This window comes from Diadema setosum, chromosome 3 (genome assembly GCF_964275005.1).
Source record: "Diadema setosum chromosome 3, eeDiaSeto1, whole genome shotgun sequence".
Classification (NCBI taxonomy): domain Eukaryota; kingdom Metazoa; phylum Echinodermata; class Echinoidea; order Diadematoida; family Diadematidae; genus Diadema; species Diadema setosum.
In genome coordinates, this window is record NC_092687.1 from 40460456 (window position 1) to 40480177 (window position 19722).

General features: G+C 38.1%; 1 protein-coding gene across 1 annotated transcript; it reads left to right on the top strand.

The window, feature by feature from the left end:
- The first annotated feature begins 14165 nt into the window (after positions 1–14165).
- On the top strand, positions 14166–19459 carry LOC140226486 (uncharacterized). Its single transcript, XM_072306951.1, has 4 exons — positions 14166–14275; positions 15544–15742; positions 17934–18094; positions 19036–19459. The coding sequence occupies exons 1-4, from the start codon at positions 14166–14168 to the stop codon at positions 19457–19459; spliced, it is 894 nt and encodes a 297-aa protein (XP_072163052.1).
- The last annotated feature ends 263 nt before the right edge of the window (positions 19460–19722 follow it).

A 19722-nucleotide genomic window follows, 5' to 3' on the forward strand; every position in this document is an offset into this window, starting at 1 on the left:
TTTTACTGATTTGCGGTCACAGGAGTCATGGTTCCCTGCTGCAAGGCTTCAATGTGCTGGTCACATGATGGAAAGCGAAGAAATCGTCAACAAAAATACCCCTAGATAAAGACAGAGCGTGATCTGAATGTATGTGCAGCCAAAACCGGGGCAAGTTTGTCCCGTGAGCTATCCCATTTTGCATCTAAAACGCTGCTCTGCGCACGACACCTAGGTATTGGCGATACCGAGAATTGGAATCTTACTTTCATATTGAATTCCAAAATCCCCGTAACGCTGGTTCCAGTAGTCGGGTCCATACCAATAGCTTAAAACGACGACGTAAGAGTTGAGTAGGAATATGAGAACAATCGACAAAGGGTGGTTGTTCATTCTTCAACTGTTTTTAGGTCAGGTTTACATATACCTATGGGGAGGAAATAAACATGACACACTACAGAGGTTTATTGCAATACTCAGCTATAGAGCGGGAAAGTTTCCTAAGAAAGGGAAACTGAAACAAACAAACAAAACAAACAAACTCACAAACAAACAAACCAGGAAGCAAGCAAACATAAACACACTCTAAAGTTTTCATCTTTGGATGTAGTAGAATGGAACGTTATAGTTCCCTAAAAGAGGTAGCAAATCATGATAACTGTTATGGTTTCTTCAGCGATATAAAGAAAACAAAAACTAGCATTGAACAATGGAGACCAATAAAAAATAAACAAGTGCCATCTAAACATATGCCCTATACAGCTCAATTGAGATAAAGACCATTTTATATCGTGAGTACTATGTCCCGCCATAAATGAACAGAAATATCGCTATTAAAACAGCCAGCTATTACGCTAGTGAGAATTGTGAGTACGCGTACCTACCTCATAGGTCATTATTGCACAACTTGTGGATCGAATTTGCAAATATAGGAATTTTGGATAATAATCATGAAACTATATTAAAGTGGTGGACGAAGAGTCTAAATATTCAACGTGTTTTAGCAGAGAGTACGACAGTATACGTGCATGGAAAATCCAGCTGTACAACACGAAACCTCCCCAATGAAGGAATACTCCAACGACCACTGTCAAAGTCTGAAGGCAGCTTGTTTTACAGCTGTTTTTCATAAAAGAGCGACACTTGTAACCAATACTTTCAACAATATTGACCAAAGAAATAATAGTCGCGAGGTTCTTAACATAAAATCACAATCGCAGTAGGTCCTACATCCATTCTTCCAATGTATATTATATCAAGAATGACCGCACGTTTGGTTTGTTCTTTCCAATGCAATCAAATTGGCAAAGAGCTTGAAACTAAACAAAATGTACAAAAATAAACATTGAAATCTCATAAGAGGAGTGAACTGTTGACAAACAACATTGGACAGTTTCGCTGGTTGTTCCATTTCATCATCGGAAAAACAATAAAAAGACCCCAAAAACAAAACAAAACAATACAAAATGAGATTACTATAAACATTCTTAGACTATAACGAATGTGAATGTGTATTATGGAGTAAAACTTGCAAAATATCGGTGATAACTTACCGGGGAAAAAGCCAAATGTAAGACTTCTGATACCATTCAAATTGCACACTAAAATGTGGGATGTTAGACCACGTCATGACAACAACCTAGCTATGTCGGACAGAGATGAAGTTTTGTTTCCCTGCTGCCAACAGCAACGACACGTCTTTAGGGTGCAATCAATCTGCAAATATTGCCTCCATGCCTATAAGAAATAGTATTTTGTTACGCATAGTTATTCATAATAATCTGAATTCATGTGTATGGTGTTTGCATATTTGCATGAACATGTTACAAGGTTCAGTAGCGATCAGAAATTACACGTAGGTTATGAGAGGGCAAAGTTCAACACAAGCATACCCGACTTTTCACTTTTAGCCCCTATGTAGTAAAGGACATGCGTCCTTTTGATTGTAATATATTTACATCGAAACGGCGCTCTTCGCATTTTAATACCATAAATAGTGTAAATACAGATGAAAACAACATGTCTTTCCTCTTAAGAATGGCAGAACACTGCTCTCCTAATGGGGGGGGGGGGCCTCTTCTTATTACCATCGTATGACCACGTGCAGTAAGAGTTGTAAGTCCTGGCTGCCAAGGCAGGCTAGGAGGTCGTCTGCTGTGTCTTTAAATTCCCTCAAGGCCACCTGAACAGCATCTCAAGGCAGTCTTGCACAATATGCAGCATATTCACTGGTCAGGAAAATCACATGAGGCTCTGAGAGACGCTGGTTGCCCTGACAAACACAACACAGACGCTGTAACATTACCATCAGGCTTGAATGAAAAGTAAAGTTGAGTATCATCAGCGTAACAGTTTTTCTAGGACATCAAACAGGTCAGATGTAGGACCTATAGATGGAGAACAAGAGAGTACTCAAACAGGATCCTTGTGGGACACCACAGTACAGGTCAAACCTCTCAGACTGAGAGCCACAGATGGTTACTCGCTGACTCCAACCAAGCAGGTATGACTGAATCCTTCCCAGTGTACGTGTATCTTGGTGTGCAAACATCTGAGATGGGTTTTGTGGTCAACAGTGTGAAACGCGGAGCTCAGTTCTAACAACACAAGTAGAGTGACCTGCTGCGAGGGCATGTTGAAGAGTATGTCATTCTTGATTTTCAACAAAATAATTTCAGTGCTATGATTTTTTTTTTCTGTATAAGCAGACTGGAAGAAAGGAAACGGAGAATGCTTGCCCATGTAATGCTGAAGCTGGTCACAAACAGAACTCTCGACCAGTTTGGACAGGAAGCTCAGATTGCTAATTGGACGGTAGTTCTTGAAGTCACACTCCAATTAGGCCTCTTTCCAGTCTTCAGTGAATATTATTCCAGAATGCAGGGTTAAGTTGATGACATCTGTCAAGACTGGAAAAAGCTGGTCCAGATAACTCACAACAAGTTGATAAGGCACTGGATCACACCGGCAAGACATCTTTCCACACCTCACAACAAGGGCTTTGACATCTGTGACCGATAAGGTTGGGAAGTGGTCAAGCACATCAGGAGGCATGAAGACTCAGGGCTGGAGGTGGAGAGATCGATGTGTTGGGACATCCATCTGGAGTGAGTTCATCAATTTTCAGGCGAATTGATTCAATTTTCTGCATGAAGAAACTCCCAAAGTCGTTTGCTAGAGCTACAGTGTCAGGATAATTGGGAGGAAGAGGAACATCTTGTTTACTTCCAAGTAGCTTAATCGTGCACTGGAAGAGTTCACGTGGGTTGGACTCACGCTTCATCACTTGTATTTCATCTGTAGCCAAGAGGGATATGCCACCACCAGGACGGGATGCACTGACCATGCCAAATTTCACATTTGACTTCTCTTCATCTTGGCACTAACATATAAAATGTCCCCTGTGAACACTGGTATTTGAAACATGATTTCTAATGAGGCGCTTATTTTGTCCACTGCGACAACCTCTCCGAGTGCTATGTATAACATTCACTCCATAAGTGCTGATTCCACTCATAACACTTGGGTATATGACAGGCAAGACAGGGCAACCACTTCCGATTGCCAGTGGTTCTTCTCTGCTGTAGGTAACCATAGCCCTGTGGTAATCAGGCCTATTGATGCATGAGACAGTGAATAAAGGACTGCCTGACAGAGGTGTGCAAGACACCAGGTATACCATCCAAGCTTGAATGAGGATTAGTCCGGGGAACAAAGAGACAACACTTCCTTCCAGGCAAGGTCTTCTTGATCCAAAGAACATTGTGAAAGGTGCATGTATTACCAGCAGCAAAGCCCACTGAGGTAAATTCACCTCAGCAAACGCTGTGTATGGGACTGATGACTTCAATCAGTATATATCAGGTAACTGGAAGCTGATTTCCCAAGTACAAGAAACAAGAAAATGACATCACATCCAAAATCCTTTCGGTGTTTGAGTGGTTCTGTAGGCCCTAAATTGTTATAAATTGTGTTTAATGATATTATCAAGAAAAGGTAAGAGATTCACGTTGATGTTGTTATTGGCGTTAGACGCTTGTGCTCTCTTGTATCGCTTGAATTGTTAGCATGACGTTATATTTTCTAAGAATCGTTATGATAACTACTTTTCAGTTATTTTGAGGATGCTAGGTGATTTTTATTTTTCGTTCTCTCCTGGGTATCTGGTAGATTAAGGTAGATTCCCACGACGTTGGGGTCATCGGTGTGTTCCTCATCATGACAGGTCAAGCGAAGGGAGGTCATGGCAGGGGAAACAAAGTCCTCGATCTCTTCCATAACGCTGCCAACCTCCTTGCCGAAAATCCAGCCCCGCTTCTGGCGCCTCTGATAAATCCTCTGGCAAGTTTTTCTTTCAGTCAAATGGTCAATCTTTTGAACGTAGCCACTTACACTTAATTTCGTTTATGATTGAAGATATAAATGTGAGACTGCATGCAAGACTGAGTGACACCCTGAAAGAAAGAACAAGAAAAAGAAAAACTAAACTTTAAGAAAATTGTTGGCAGATGAGATGTGCGAATCGAATCGTAGTGTGGAGGAGATGTTCAAACTTAAGCTGATAACTCACCAAACTGCGATTCGGCCAACGTTCCAAAATTCCAAAATTCCAATATTTCAAAATGTTCGAAGTCATATTCATCTGGAAAGTGGAAATATTCTTTCTAATTCAACGCCTCCCCCCCCCCTTTCATGCTTTCATTTTCACATCCTCACATTCATGAATCTGAATTATACCGAAAATATCCCCACTATTTTATAAAATTCTTGTTATCGTTGTTTTGTTTTATTTTTCTCATTTGTTTAATGATTTGTTGGCCCAAATTACCGACATGTTAATGATGGACAAAATGTCATGAATACGGTTAAAAAAGATTTCATGAATACAGCTTAGCAATACAGCTTAGCAAGGATGTTTATTCTATGTTACTTCTGTGAAATGTCTTCTTTTGTTGGTGACGTTGGTTTAATCTATTGCGGATATTCCCCGCTGCATCTCTCATAAGGTGCCTTCAAAATTATGGGGAATCACGAGGTGAATGTGACCAAAGGTGTTCAACTCAACTATCTTTCCGAGTACGGCAGGATCCTCGTCTCAATCGTTTGCATCATCAGCGCCGTGCAGCTCTACACTGCGCGTGAGGACCAGCAAGCCTTCCTCAACAGTTATCCTAATTGTCATGTTGCCATGGCGATCTTGGGCGTTACCCTACTCCTAGGCGGATTTGCCCTCTGCTCCGAGTGGCAGACGAAGCGGATCAGCGAGCTGGTGGCGGTAGCACTCACTCGTCTGTTACCTCCTCACCATTACCGACGGCAGCCTGCAGTACTGGCACTCCAAAGCAATACGTTGAGTATTGGCTACTGTAAACAGATAAACATGATCTTGAGCATTGCCACTATTGCATGACAGTGCACTTGCATTTATGTCGATATAACAATGTTATAAAAGCAAGGTTAGTGTACATTAACAACATTAATCCTTCCAGAACAATCTCTTTATGATTTACGGAAACGGTTATTGCCATAGACTGTGTGATGTAGCAAGTGTAAGTATTAACTCTTTATGTGCCGTGGTGGAAGCCCCTGCCATGTGTGCCACATTATTCTGAGACACCAAAGTAGTCATGCTTTGGGAAAACATTCTATTTTTCAAATCTATGTAACTTCTATAGATTTCTTTAAAGCTGGACATTATAGTGAGCAAATTTTTAGGGAAAATGCCAAGCTTTGCTTTGATGTAATTTGCATGACAAATCTATGATTGTTTTACTTTCAAATGACCCATATCTATAGTGCTGTAAAGGCATGGATTTTGCACATATAACAGAGACAAAACTTAGAATGTACACGCAAATCCAGTAGGGAATACGGCTTGATATTGTTAATCACCACATAAAGTGCGAGCTATATGTGAGAGGAACGGAATCATGGGAAACGCTTTCATTGTACCATGACATTTGGCAATTCATCGATCGATTTGTGCTGGTTCACTTGTTTGAGCAGAATATGCGACGTTGGCACGCTCTCGACTGAGTCGTACGTGCGAACGTGGTACATAATAAAGATTTAATGAAGGTTGTAGACCATTTTCTAGCGGGCATGGTTAAGGACTGCAGCACGCATGGCCTTTTCGTGGGTTTTATTACTCATGAAACTTGTTTTATTACTCATGAAACTTGTATTATTCTTATTTCAAGTTCACGGGATAACACCTTATATGCATGATAAAGATAGAGTGAAGATAAATTTTGAGGGATCTTATCGCTCTTCCCACGCGAGGGATATTTTGCACTTTAGCATTGAACGTCAAATCTGGTTCACTCTTAAGGTGGCTTTTATGGAAATGAGAAAGTAAGGGATGTAGATATTCAGATGGAACATAAATAACTACATTTCAGTATGCAGTTGGACAGGCAAATTAGCGGCATGGAATGTTAAGAGATACCAAGACGTTTCTGTGTACACTCTGACATAAAATGATGATGAGAAAGGCAAGAAAAAAAGAACAAGAATGAAGTATCAACTTACTGCATGGATATACTGGTTGATTTACTTGAGAATCCAATATATCAATCAAAAGGAAAAGGGAGTTTGATGATTTCGAGGGAGGGGTTGCACTGCCCCCCCCCCCCCCCCACACACACACACGTAGACAGTGCCTTGGAGGTTTAATGATAGATGATACTGAGGTTCATTTACTCTTCTGCTTGTATGACGTATTCATGTGGTAAAGGAATGCTTCGTTTAACCCTAACTAGGCCGGGGGGGGGGGGGGGGGGGCTCCGACCCCCCCCCCCCCGACGTTACGCGCGATGTATCGCAATCGCAAAAAGCTATCACCGCGACGTTTCATGACTTTTTTCTTTCGAGTCTCGCGCATCTTTTGACACCAAATTTGCGACGCCCGGGCGCGCGGTTCCGAAGTTACGCATAAATATGTACATGCATGTCAGACCAAAAATTGCTCAAAAACGTGAATTCGTGTACAATTTCAATGCAAACTGTGCTTGCAGGCAAATTTCATAAAAGCATAATTATTTTGGTGTTTTATTGATTAAAATCAATGAATAACATATTTTCTTGTTTGGAGCGATGTCGTGAACAAATTTCATCGAAAAAACAATGGAAAACATAAAGTCGAAAAACAAAGAAATACATAAGAAATAAAAAAAACAATAAAATACTTAAGAATTTTTTCTGATATCACAATTTTTTTTCATTACATTTCCTAAGGACACTAAAAAGAATATTTACACAAAAAATGTGCCTGTTTTGAGCTTTATTTTGTGATTTGTACCAAATAGTCTGATTTCATGCATCATTATGCATAAATTAGCATAATCTAGCATAAATGATAATTTTTTGAAAAATTAACTTCATGGTATTTTAGATTACATCATAGGCAATGTGTGTGCCAATTTTCGTCGCGATCGCGCGGTCGACGGCCGAGATCTGGAGGGGGGGGGGGGGGGCCTGGGAGGCCCCCCCCCCCCCGGCTCTATCAACTATCTAAATAGCCCGGCCTAGTTAGGGTTAACAGTTGAGAAGTGAACAGTCATAGGGAACCATGCTGCTGCATCAAATATACTTTGAAATATTTCATTATGCCATGTTATAAAATGGGTTCAAGAATGTAGCCAATTGGAAGCGCTGAAATGAGTCACGTGTGCTTGTATTAATTTCTCACTAACATCCGGATCCACGGCCGACGTCACAATGTTTGCACTAGCAGTGCGCACTCAATCAGTTGTTACAAGTGCGTCACGCTCTACTATACGCGCTGTCAATCCTGTAAACAACTTCTAGTTCGGGCTGCCGGCCGGCCTTTCTTGTGTGCATAACATGTGTGGCGTACGTATACTCTTATACGTACAGTACTTATATGTGCGGGATTTCCGAGTGCGACGTGTTTGGAACGAACATCTTCGGACATCTTGATCCACAAAGGTAAAAATGTTGTTAGTTTTCGACCCATTTTATAAAACAAATGATGCATAGGATTATTTCGTGGCGTTAGTGGAGACGCAGCTCACTCTCGGGTATTTACAATGTAGTGCATGTTTCACAAATGTAAAATACCCTCGAGTGCGCTACGCCTACACTAACGCACTCTATCCTGTGCATCATTTGTATATTATTGCTGTTGATTAAACAAAATTAATGTATTTGTTGGAGTTACAGATAACAGCTCATTTTTCACAATGAATATTCCTTTGCTGCGCATGTATAAGTCCATTTGTCTTTTTGTTTATTGGGATTAAAGCTAAAGCATGGACTAATATTGTACTTACTATACTTAGCTTTATGTGAGCGAAAGTTACCTTGTTCAGTGAATACTCCTGTTTTGTTGTGTCATGAAGAATGAACACCGGTGAGGGGTTATTTAGAATAGTGTGATTAGGTGTGTCTTTAGAATCCCTTTTTCATTTCTGAAAAACCATGTCCACACTCTTCACTTTCAACTCTAATAACTGTTGAAAGGATAGTGCTACTGCTTTGAAAGTTGGCGTTAATTATGAACAGAATGTGTTAATGAGGCATGCTTAATTTCAGTTTAATCTAATAATGCCTTCATTGTTGTTACTCTGGTGGTTTACTTCCTGTTTTTTGTCCCATTCATCGCACAGCCAGCACGGTTTGGTAAAGATTAAGCGCTTGAATAGACACTGTACTTCAGAGCCTCTTTTCTCAGTTCACACTTTTCCTGAGTTTGTGCTTTCTTTCCAATATTAAGATAGGTTAGGAGAGTCCATTCGATTTGAGTTATACATCATTTTATAGCTTAAAGTCTGCTCTTTCAGAATATGGTCTTAATTAAAAATTCATGTCTGGCGACTTTTTGTTTGTTTTGAGGTGCAGGGTCACATTTTGAAGATATTTTAGAGTGGTCCACAATCTACAAGCAATGCTTTTTAGTGGATCTCCCAGTTCTCATTTTTTAACCTTTCAAACATAACGTTGTAATTCCACTATGTGTGCATATCTTTGTTTGTTAATTACCATTGATTGTCATACTTTGTAATATATATATATATATATATATATATATATATACAAATATGCTTATGATTGCATTTTTATCTACTTTGTGTCATGTTTTGTTGAAAGAAAAAAAAAATGAAAATGAAAATGAGAATAAACTAGATAAATGAATGAATGAATAAATGAATGAATAAACATTATGATGTCGATTTATATTGTTTAGACTTAGCCAATGCTAGGTGGGATTTTGTGTATAAGTGTAAAGATGTGAATGATGCATATTCTGTATTTTATGGTATATTTCGGGAAATATGTGATAAACATGCTCCATTAAGAAAGAACAATAGTACTAGTCATTCAAAATGTTACCCTAAAAATCCATGGGTAACAAAGGCGATTTTAAAATCAATTAAAAAGAAATACAAATTGTATAAAAAGTATAGGTCATCAAATTTTGATCTAAAATATGAAAGGAAGTACAAGGTATATCGAAATATTCTAACTACTGTTTTGAAAAATGCCAAACGGGTTTATTATAGAAGTATGTTTAATGATAATAAGCAAGATTCGGGTAAAACATGGAAAATAGTCAATGAGTTGTTAAATCCTGGTAAAGAACATACTGCAAGTTTAGAAATTGAAGAGTTGGAGGTTAATAAAGTTGATGAAGTTAAATCTGTTTTTTCTGCAAAAGAAATAGCAGAAGAGCTTAATGACTATTTTGTTACTGTAAGACCAAAGTTGGCCACTAAGATTCCTGAAACACAAATGAATCTAAAAGAATTCTTGGGGGAAAAGAATAATAAATCGTTACAGTTACAGAGAAAGAAGTGTTCGATATTTTATTCGCATTAGACTCTAAGAAATCACATGGATATGATAATTTACCAGTAAGATTATTAAAGGATGCAGCAAGTTTTCTTTGTAAGCCATTGCTTTACATTTTTAATTTGTCCTTAGAAACTGGAATTTATCCTCAAGCCTTAAAGATAGCCAAAGTAACACCAATATATAAAAAAGGACCAAAATCGGACCCTGGAAATTATCGACCTATCTCCGTTCTGCCAATAATTGGAAAGGTTTTAGAGAAAATTGTAAATGATAGACTGGTTGATTTTTTTGAGTCCGATGATCTTTTTTATAAACACCAATATGGCTTTCGTAAAAGATACAGTACGAAATTGTCTTTAATTGATCTTGTAAATACACTAATGACATCACTTGATGAAGGAAAAGTAACACTTGGTATCTTTATAGATCTTAAAAAGGCTTTTGATACGATAAATCATGATATTCTTCTATGTAAACTGGCTCATTATGGTGTTCGTGGAATTCCACTTCAATGGTTTGCTGATTATCTGTCCAACAGATCTCAGCTGCTATCTTATAGAGGAATGGTCTCGACACCGAAGACTATAACTTGTGGTGTCCCGCAAGGGTCAGTTTTGGGGCCAACACTCTTTTTGATATTTATAAATGATTTGCCACGCTCTTGCTCCTTCTTTAAATTCAGATTGTTTGCCGACGATTCAAATATTTTTCATACTTATGCTGCTCGCCAAAAAGAAATAGATGTGAATGAAGTAAATGAAAACCTGCACAAAGTTCAAACATGGTGTAATGCCAATAAGATTACAATCAATTTAAAGAAAACAAATTATATGGTAATCAGAAGAAAACGCCAGTTAGTTTCGATGAGGGGTGCAATAAAACTATCTGACACAGACATTGATGAAGTGAGTGTTGCATCCTTTATCGGAACTCAGATTGATTGTCATCTCACTTGAAAACCTCACATTCAATTGGTAAATAAATGTGTTCGAAGGAAAGTAGGTGTATTGTATAAATTAAGACAGTATGTTCCGCAGCACATTCTTGTGCTTTTGTATAAATCTTTTATACAACCACACATATTATATGGTATTGAAGTATGGGGCAGTACTTATAAATCTCACTTAAATTGTATACATATTTCTCAAAAAATGGCTCTGAGAGCTATAACATTTTCGACTTTATGAACACATTCAGAACCATTGTTCCAACGATTCAAACTTCTAGATGTTGTTAGGTTTCATAAGTTCTCAGTTTTAACATTTATGTACGATCTCTGCAATGGAACTATTCCACACCCTCTGTATGGCTATTGCCAAATTGTGCATCATACTTACAGGACAAGAACAAATGAAAAAAGAATGTTTTACTTACCAAAATTTACAACCACACAGGGACAATTTTCAATTTCTTCCTTAGGACCAAAACTTTGGAACACATTGCCACGAGAAATGCGTGAACAAAGCAAAAGATCTACATTTCGTAAATGCCTTGCAGATTTCCTTCTCTAACAGATATTGTATCAAGTATAATAATAATGTTAGAAAATATATGATGTACGTTGTATTTAAATATTAACAGCCATTTCAACCAACCATGTAATAATTTTTCGTTTGTGTTTAGCTTTTAGTATGAAGATCAAGGTGACCAATCTCGACTAGCACGTGTGCTAACTTTTGGTTTCCTTATTAACAACAACTTTGTAGAATTACGCTACATGTATCACATTTAAATCTCAAATGTCTTCATTTAATCATGTTATTGTAAAGGAGTAATAGATAAGTATTTTTTTTTCATATATGTATGTAAATACAATTGTATAATGATTGAAAATGTACATGTTCAAATGTTGTTGCTAATAAAAACTTCAAACTTCAAACTTCAAACTTCAAATGATAATATGTGTGTAAGATAGAGAAGAGTTACTATATGTGAGTATAGGGAACATTGATTTGTTTTAATGTGTGCGCTACAAAACCTCAACCGTTATTTTCATTAATCAAGTTAGAAATAAATAATTACAACTATTCAATGAGGAGAACCGTATTCAGTACTGACATAATGACGTGGTGATTGTTGTTGTAATACTTTGCCTATCGTAGGTATAAAATACAGAGTGATATTTGCTGTATTACGCATTTTTGACCTTGGTGTGTTAAAGTTAATAAAAAGTTTTGGTACCTCAAAAGTTTCCTGAATTTCCTTGTCTTGGTTTGTGTTTCAGGTTAAAGTACGTTGTCTGTGAGAATTACTCGCCCCAAAGTGCTCTCATGTCTTAGTAATCATGCAATAATGGTTTCGTACCAGAGCTGACGCTGTACAGCGTCGATAAATATTGTACGAAACCACTGACTGCGACCAGCAGCGTGCAGCCCATTGTACGCATAGCTAACTGCGACCAGCAGCCCCATACGCATAGCGTAATGGGGCTTCGCATTGTAGCATACAGGATCATGACAGAATTAGTATCGCGGCTAAATGTAAACTTAAAATCCAATTTTTTTTTTTCGATTTGAAGACTTACCAATTAAGTTGAAGTATTGAAAACAGGCTTCGAACAACGTTTGGTTCTGCCAATAGTCCCTTTCTGTTCGAATTGATGACTGAATGTGACTCGGTCGAGAGGACCTTGGGAGAGCTACATACACTGGATACCATGGCCAGCGCATGCGCACACAAACATCTTATCCGTTCATGGATTTGAAATTTGTGTGCATGTGATGTGTTCGCATGCACTGGCTGTAGTATTCAGTGTACTGTATGTAGCTCTCCTAAGGTTCTGTCGACCGAGTCACATTCAGTCATCAATTCGAACAGAAAGGGACTATAGGCAGAACCAAACGTTGCCCGAAGCCTGTTTTCAATACTTCAAGTTAATTGGTAAGTCTTCAAATTGAAGAATTTATGGGATTTTAAGTTGAAATTTACCCTGCGATACTAAATCTGTCATGATCCTGAATGCTACATTAACAATGCGAAGCCCGATTACGCTATGCGTATGGGACTGCTGGTCGCTATGCGTATGGGGCTGCTGATCGCAGTTAATTGCATGATTACTAAGACATGAGAGCACTTTGGGGCGAGTAAGTCTCACAGTGTTAGTTATATGAAAGGTACTTTAACCTGAAACACAAACTAAGACAAGGAAATTCAAGGACACTTTTGAGGTACCAAAACTTTTTATTATCTTTAATTACTTCTATCGATCCTTTTCTTGCTGTGCTTTGTTATGGTTATGTTTTTGGGTTTTTTTTTTTTTTATGACCGATTAAAGGTCCATGTCACTTTAAAAAATCTGACTTCTCCCGACATCTTCATTGGCATAAAACTGGAACACCTAACCATCACAATGATATATCTTAAAACGCTTCCTACTTTTCGACATTACAAACGGTGGTAAAAAAATATTGTTGTTTATTTATCCATGGAAAACAGCATGTTTTAATGTGAGCAATTGCATGCAGTCTCTGTTAGTTTAAGTGTGTGTGTGTATGTGTGTGTGTGCACTGTAGTTCTAAAATACACGAGAAAAAAAAAATAGTATACAACAGATGATTAGTAGCCACAGTTAGGCCTTCGTGTAATTGCACTTGTGGGGAAACCGAGTAAGCAATGAATTTATTGCAGTCTTTGGGAAACAAGAAGACGATTGCAGCACCTACTCTGAAAAGTTTGGTACATATTACTTTAATATATGCGGTGACCAGTTACCCACAGTGGTACACGTGTACAGTATCAACAATATAACAAAAAGGCTATCTTCGAACTGTAAAATCGAAAAGATGGAAGACCAAGTTTGCCAATGAGTAAAACAGACGTCAAAATTACGCCACACCGCATCCCTGAATCGGTGATACGGCTATTATAGCTGGAATTTAACCATTATTTTCTTTTTTTTTTTGATGCAAAGTTAAAAAGTGTATAAAAGATAATGGAGACTAATGACACTTTCCTTTCACATTTGTTCCACATTCCTCTGCGTTTTAAGATTTAGTTTAATGTCTAAGGAAATATCAGATATCAATTCAACAGAGAGAAAGAGAGAGATAGTGGAAGAAAGTTAGAAAGAAAATGACGGTACATGCTCGCACAACTCGGCATAAGGGAAATGCATTTCCTAGAGCGATTCCCTTTCGGAAAAAAAAAAAAAACACATGCAGTTATTTAAGTTGTTTGTTTTGAACTGCCTTTTGTCCAATGATTCCTTATAGATCGCAATTTGAACAGTTATTGGACATCTACTAGCAGGCCGTACGTATATGGGATGTTATTCTTTCATTTCAATTGCGCCATCAGCGTTCTCAAACGATTCACTCTCTGACCATGGCAACAAGGCACAGAACTGCAACAAGGTGGCATCGGTGAAGAAAATGGCAGCCCTTATAAAGGGTGCTTCAGCGTGTTTCCCATTTTTGTGTGCCCTGACGCTGATAAAGTTACGCTGGGAGTCTGAGCAGGACCACAGCTTCTTCAGAAAAGAGTTAGTGTTACATCGTTTACGGGTCTTATGTCCCATAATGATTCCCGGACGAATCGCATGGGACACTTTGTTCCGAACGTATTAAACTCATTGTGCTTTAAATAGTCTGATGGTGATGTGCAGTACTAAGTATTTTTTGCGTCCCTCTACTCATAGAGAGTAGCGTGATAGGCAGAAACTAGGATAATTGGTTGTCGAAACAGCACAATGGGGGCTGTCGTTTTATTGAGTGATAATTATCATGTTATATGTATATGTTATAGGTACCTGCAGTCATAGGGATAAGATTTGAGTATTATATATGCATTAACTTGAAGTTGGGATAATGTTAAGTTCAACTATTAGTATAACCCTATACTCTTCAAGTGTGAGATGGTGCCTTCAGCACTGTATTGGTGGTACGCGTCACGAATCCGCCTCTGAAACGTAGGTCCTAAGGATTCAGAGTCTACTATAAAACGAAAATAAACCCATGCCAGAGCTACCATGAAGAACTGTTGTTCACTACACGGTTACGGACATTCTCGATTAACTTGGTACCTTTTTGGATACAATTTAAAATATCTATAGGATTTATGGATCGAGACTACTCGATAATACATGTATACTGTGGTAAAACAGAGTACTTTTTGGGATGCCATATATGGACAGGGGTAGAATAATGTTTGATTGTCAGTTCTAATTTACCCGCACCCTAACACATGTCATAGTCATGAGAGCTTCAACTACCCTTTCCCCCGGATTATTCATCCGATTTAGAAAGCACACAATTGTGGTTTTCTGCTTCATCTTTTTTTAGTGATAAAGTTCTTATTCATAATCCACACGATAGAGTATATCATTTGAACCCTTGTTTTGTCCTACAATCTCTTGGTTTCATAATTTCAAGATGCCGCTGAAGTGCTAAAGGGGTAACCGATTCTAAAATAAACATCACATTCTAGAAAATATAGAACAAACAAATCAGGTTTTCCTTAGGCCTATGGGTAAATGTCTGAAAAATAGTAGATCTAATGAATCGTACCCGTTCCATCTTCATTCTGCAATAGAGGAAGTACGGTGCAGTGTAATTTTGACGTGTCAATTATCTAATGTCAACATGAATTCTGCGTCAAATGATACCCCCCCCCCCCTCCCTCCCTCCACACTTGATGGGGTTGAATCTATAAGCTTTGCATGGGTGGTTGGGATGGAGATATGGAACTCAACGTCTGGCACAATTTGCTACATTTACGTTTCTATTGCTTGCCTTCCATTTCTGCCAACAGGAGAGAAGCATATCCCTGGTTCCACATCTATATCTTTCCCCCCTACGTTGTCGCTCTCATCGCTTTTGGGACCGTGGCGTTATGTTACAGCTCGAGGCGCTCCCAGATTGCCATTGTTACAGCCATTCTTATGACTGTCAAGACCATATACACGGCGACCATACAGAGCCAGCACAGTTCGTCAAATGAATGGATGGTGGTAGATAGTGATCCTTAATGCCTTCGTCCTCTTCTTTTTCTTCTTCTACTTCTTCTTGTTCCGTCGAAGTACATTTCCTAAATCATTGTCGTATATCTAAATAGCAGTATATAGCAGTCTCTTAAAGAAATGCCGTTGTAGACAGATAATCGCTATAGACAGGGATTTAGGCATGGCTTTAACATGTCGCATTTATTAAAAAAGAAACATAAAACGAAACAAAACAGGTAACTGTGACAACATGATGGATGGACCGTACACTGCTGCATCTGATATGGTTTTCAAGAAACATACAGAAAAAAAAAACAATGCCTATATGGAAAAAAAAATTATATCGGGTGGGCTTTGAAAAAGATTCTGTACACAATGCTGTCGCATGCGTTTATAGTTCCCTTTGAAGCTCGGCAACGGCATGGATTGGCTACACGGAGAGATCAAAGACCATTAATACTCTTGTATCGCTGTAAGATTGTCAGTCGTGGTGAAATTCCTATCACATGTTGTTAAATGATATGGCGCTGTGCTTGTTTGTAACAATAAACCAAGTTCTATAACATAAGTATTGGTAAATCTTTTCCTAGTACATGGTATGAATATGGACAGAATTAAGAACAGGACTAATGATAAGTGATTGCTTGCATTAATAATCCAACACAAATATCGAAAATACGCTTTCTGCATTCAATCTAACTTTGATTTAAAACAAATACCCTACTCACGGCAATTCGATGTTAGTAAGAGCGAAAGAAAGAGCATTGAATCCATACGTTCTATCAGTGCCGGTGAGACGACATTTACTCATGCAAGAATATTGTTCCAGTCTTATTTTCCCCCAAGGACTTAGGGTTCGGGTTTGTGTTGTAAGTAGTGTTTTAGGGTTGGTTTGATGTGAGGATTATGATTATGGTTAGGGTTATTATGTGTTTGTGTGTTTTTAATCTATGTTTGGCTTTAGTCATGTTAGTATCCTACCAATATTTCATAACAGCAACTGTCGCGGGAGCAAATGTCGTAGAACCATTAGACAGTGCTCTGTGGCAATACCCCTTAGGGGGATAAAATACTGTGATGTAAAACTCTGTGGTAAGTCATGAAAACATTCTCAGACCAACCATAAACGAGGGACACACTGACGTTCATATGTTATAACATAATGAATGTTGCTCCTGTTTACTATATCAACGTCATGTTAGACTATGGTAATGGTATGACCACTAAGATAAGGACAGTTATTTGTGGGTATGTTTTCTGCACTTTCAAATGTTTCATAAAGAAAATTTGATTAAAAAACAAACTTCAGGCATAAAGAAAATAAATCATTCAGACCAACGTTATCAGTAACACTGAAGTCCCAAAAGATATAATATCTTTTAATCTATTTATTTATTTAATTATTTCAGGGAGCTTACGAATGGTCAATGTCTTTTGTCACAAACTGTTCTCTCACCATAGTCAATGGTAAAACACAAAGACAAAAAAAAAAAAAAAAACGCCATAGATTAAAATATTGATTATTGCCACTTGCCTAATTCTAAATAAGCACGTCGTGTTCTGTCAAAAGTAATTTCTCTATAATTGTATACATGTATGTCCAACTGTTTCGAATTACTGCTCCATGAATTTTATTCGTTTAACAAGAAATCTAAACTGATGTTGTTTACGTGATCTCAAGAATTGAGATTGACTTTCATATTATGTTGATATTGATGTTGTTTAATTTCCTGTGTCTTTGTTTGGTAATGGCAACTTCAAACCACATAGTGGTCAGGCTTGGTAGCTGTTGTATAACTGATCTCATTTAGTGCCCCAGGTATTTTTGCCTTTCATTTTTGTTTCTCTTTATTTTGGTCCTACGTTGCATCCGTGCTCCTCATTTTGATACACTATGTTCAGATTTTGGGACCTACGCTTAACAAGCTCGCTTTTAAGTAGGTTCCATCACATTTCTTTAGCGTTATACATAGAACCAAACGTACGATGATTGACCGCTATGTTTTACATGCTTACATTAATTTACTGTACATCCAAGCCGGATATTATGATTCACTATGCTTTTATTATATTTGATGTACATTCCTTCAATGAGAAGTATGAAAATAAATTGAATTGAATTGAATTGAATTGAATTAAATTGAATTTAGATGCTGTGGTGTTGTATTGACGTTGACTTTGAATTTTGTGTCCCCGTAAGGTGAGGGTTGCTGTCCATGATGTTGGCGCCATTGGTGGGATCCTCATCATGGCAAAATGCGTGGCGGAGAACCCGAGCGGGAACTACTGGCGGTCGCTCTTCCAGTACACAAGACAGGTCATAGAAAAATATTCAGCTCTCACCTGGCTCAGCCATATTGGGTAAATGTTCATTTTAGAGAATTGACCAAGCTTTACGACCGTATTAGGGCAAATGCCGGCAGGACAATCCCCCTCTCCCCCGACTAAATACTGGGTAGTGATAGGGTAAGAGTAAAGATTAAGCCTAAAGTTAGGTATATCGGGTTAGAACTTGGTTAGAGTTAGGTTAAATTTCAAGATTAGGATTAGGGTTGGCCTAGGGAAGTGCCTTATTATTGTCAAGGGTTAATTTCCTTAGAAACTTCGCAACGTAGCAACATAGTTTCCATTCTGGTTATTTGTTTACATAATTATGTATAACCAGGAAAAAATGCAACAACATCAACAACAACAAAAACATGCAAAAATAAGTGTCAGGATGCACCGGGCGCCCACTTCATTTTTGTTTTGTTAATATAACAGAAATAAAAAGGGAAAAATAAATGGGGACGCGTCAACCCCCACCCCATTTCCTAAATCCATGGATCCGTCCCTGTGAAGTAATATTTCGGTATAATTCATTTTGATCACTAAATCGTATGTTGCTTTCACAAAAGCTTGTGCTATGTGAGCCATTGTATGGTAGGATTCAAGAACTTGAAAGTTTTAAGAACTGATGAAATACATGAAGAGTTTGTTTGCAAAAAACCGATAGGTCCATTTTTGAAGATTTTGAAGTACGATGTCTGTCATAAAGTACAAAATAATACCTTTTAAATGATACATTGGTCACTACATTATAAAGGTACATTTTTGAAGTTATGGTCAAAAGAAGCCAAATCTTCTTATTATTCTCTTTATGTTTCTTGACCTTTAATCGCAAATATCTCCATTTGGCAAATATGGACTTATTGGTTTTTGCAAACAAACTCTTCATATATACACACCAAACAGTGTGAAACAAGAGCTGCAATTATGTTCTTAATGTCCTTAATTGAATTGATTTGGTTTGTCTCCGGTAGGCGAAAACTTGCTTTCGATACAGTGGAAATGATTTTAGACTGGATGAAACGAATTGGGCTCGATTTACTCTACCACTACGGAAAGAACCTCATCTCAATCTTCTGCATCTTCAGCGCCGTCCAGCTCTACACCGTGGATGAGGAGCGGCGAGCCTTTCTCGACGTATGGCCCAATCAGGTTGCCATGGAAACCCTAGGCATCTCCCTCCTCCTGGGTGGATTCCTCCTGCTCTCGGAGTGGCAGACGCGGTTGATCAGCGGGCTGGTCGCAGGGGCTCTCATCGTATACTTCATCACCATCGACTGTAACATTCATTACTGGCAATCTAGACTTCACGTCAAGTATTGGCAACAGATGAACATAATCTTGAAGAGTGCTTACGTTATCTTTACACTAATATCTATAGCGCTGGAGGGAATCTAGAAACAAGCAATACTCCTGTTAAAGGTATGAGATAGTTTGACTGAGATGGGGTTCAACTTTGTTTTTGCGAGATAAATATTATATAGAAATCATTTTCTGAAATATTACAAAAAAAACATGAATTCCATTTGATGAAAATCGCTTTTGAAAAGGCCGAGATATATATAAAAAAAAAGTGAGGCGGAGAGATAAGTTCTACTTTTATTGCGATCGCATGGTTTTGGATACCTCAGACATTTTAAAGTGAAGTTCCAACAAATAAG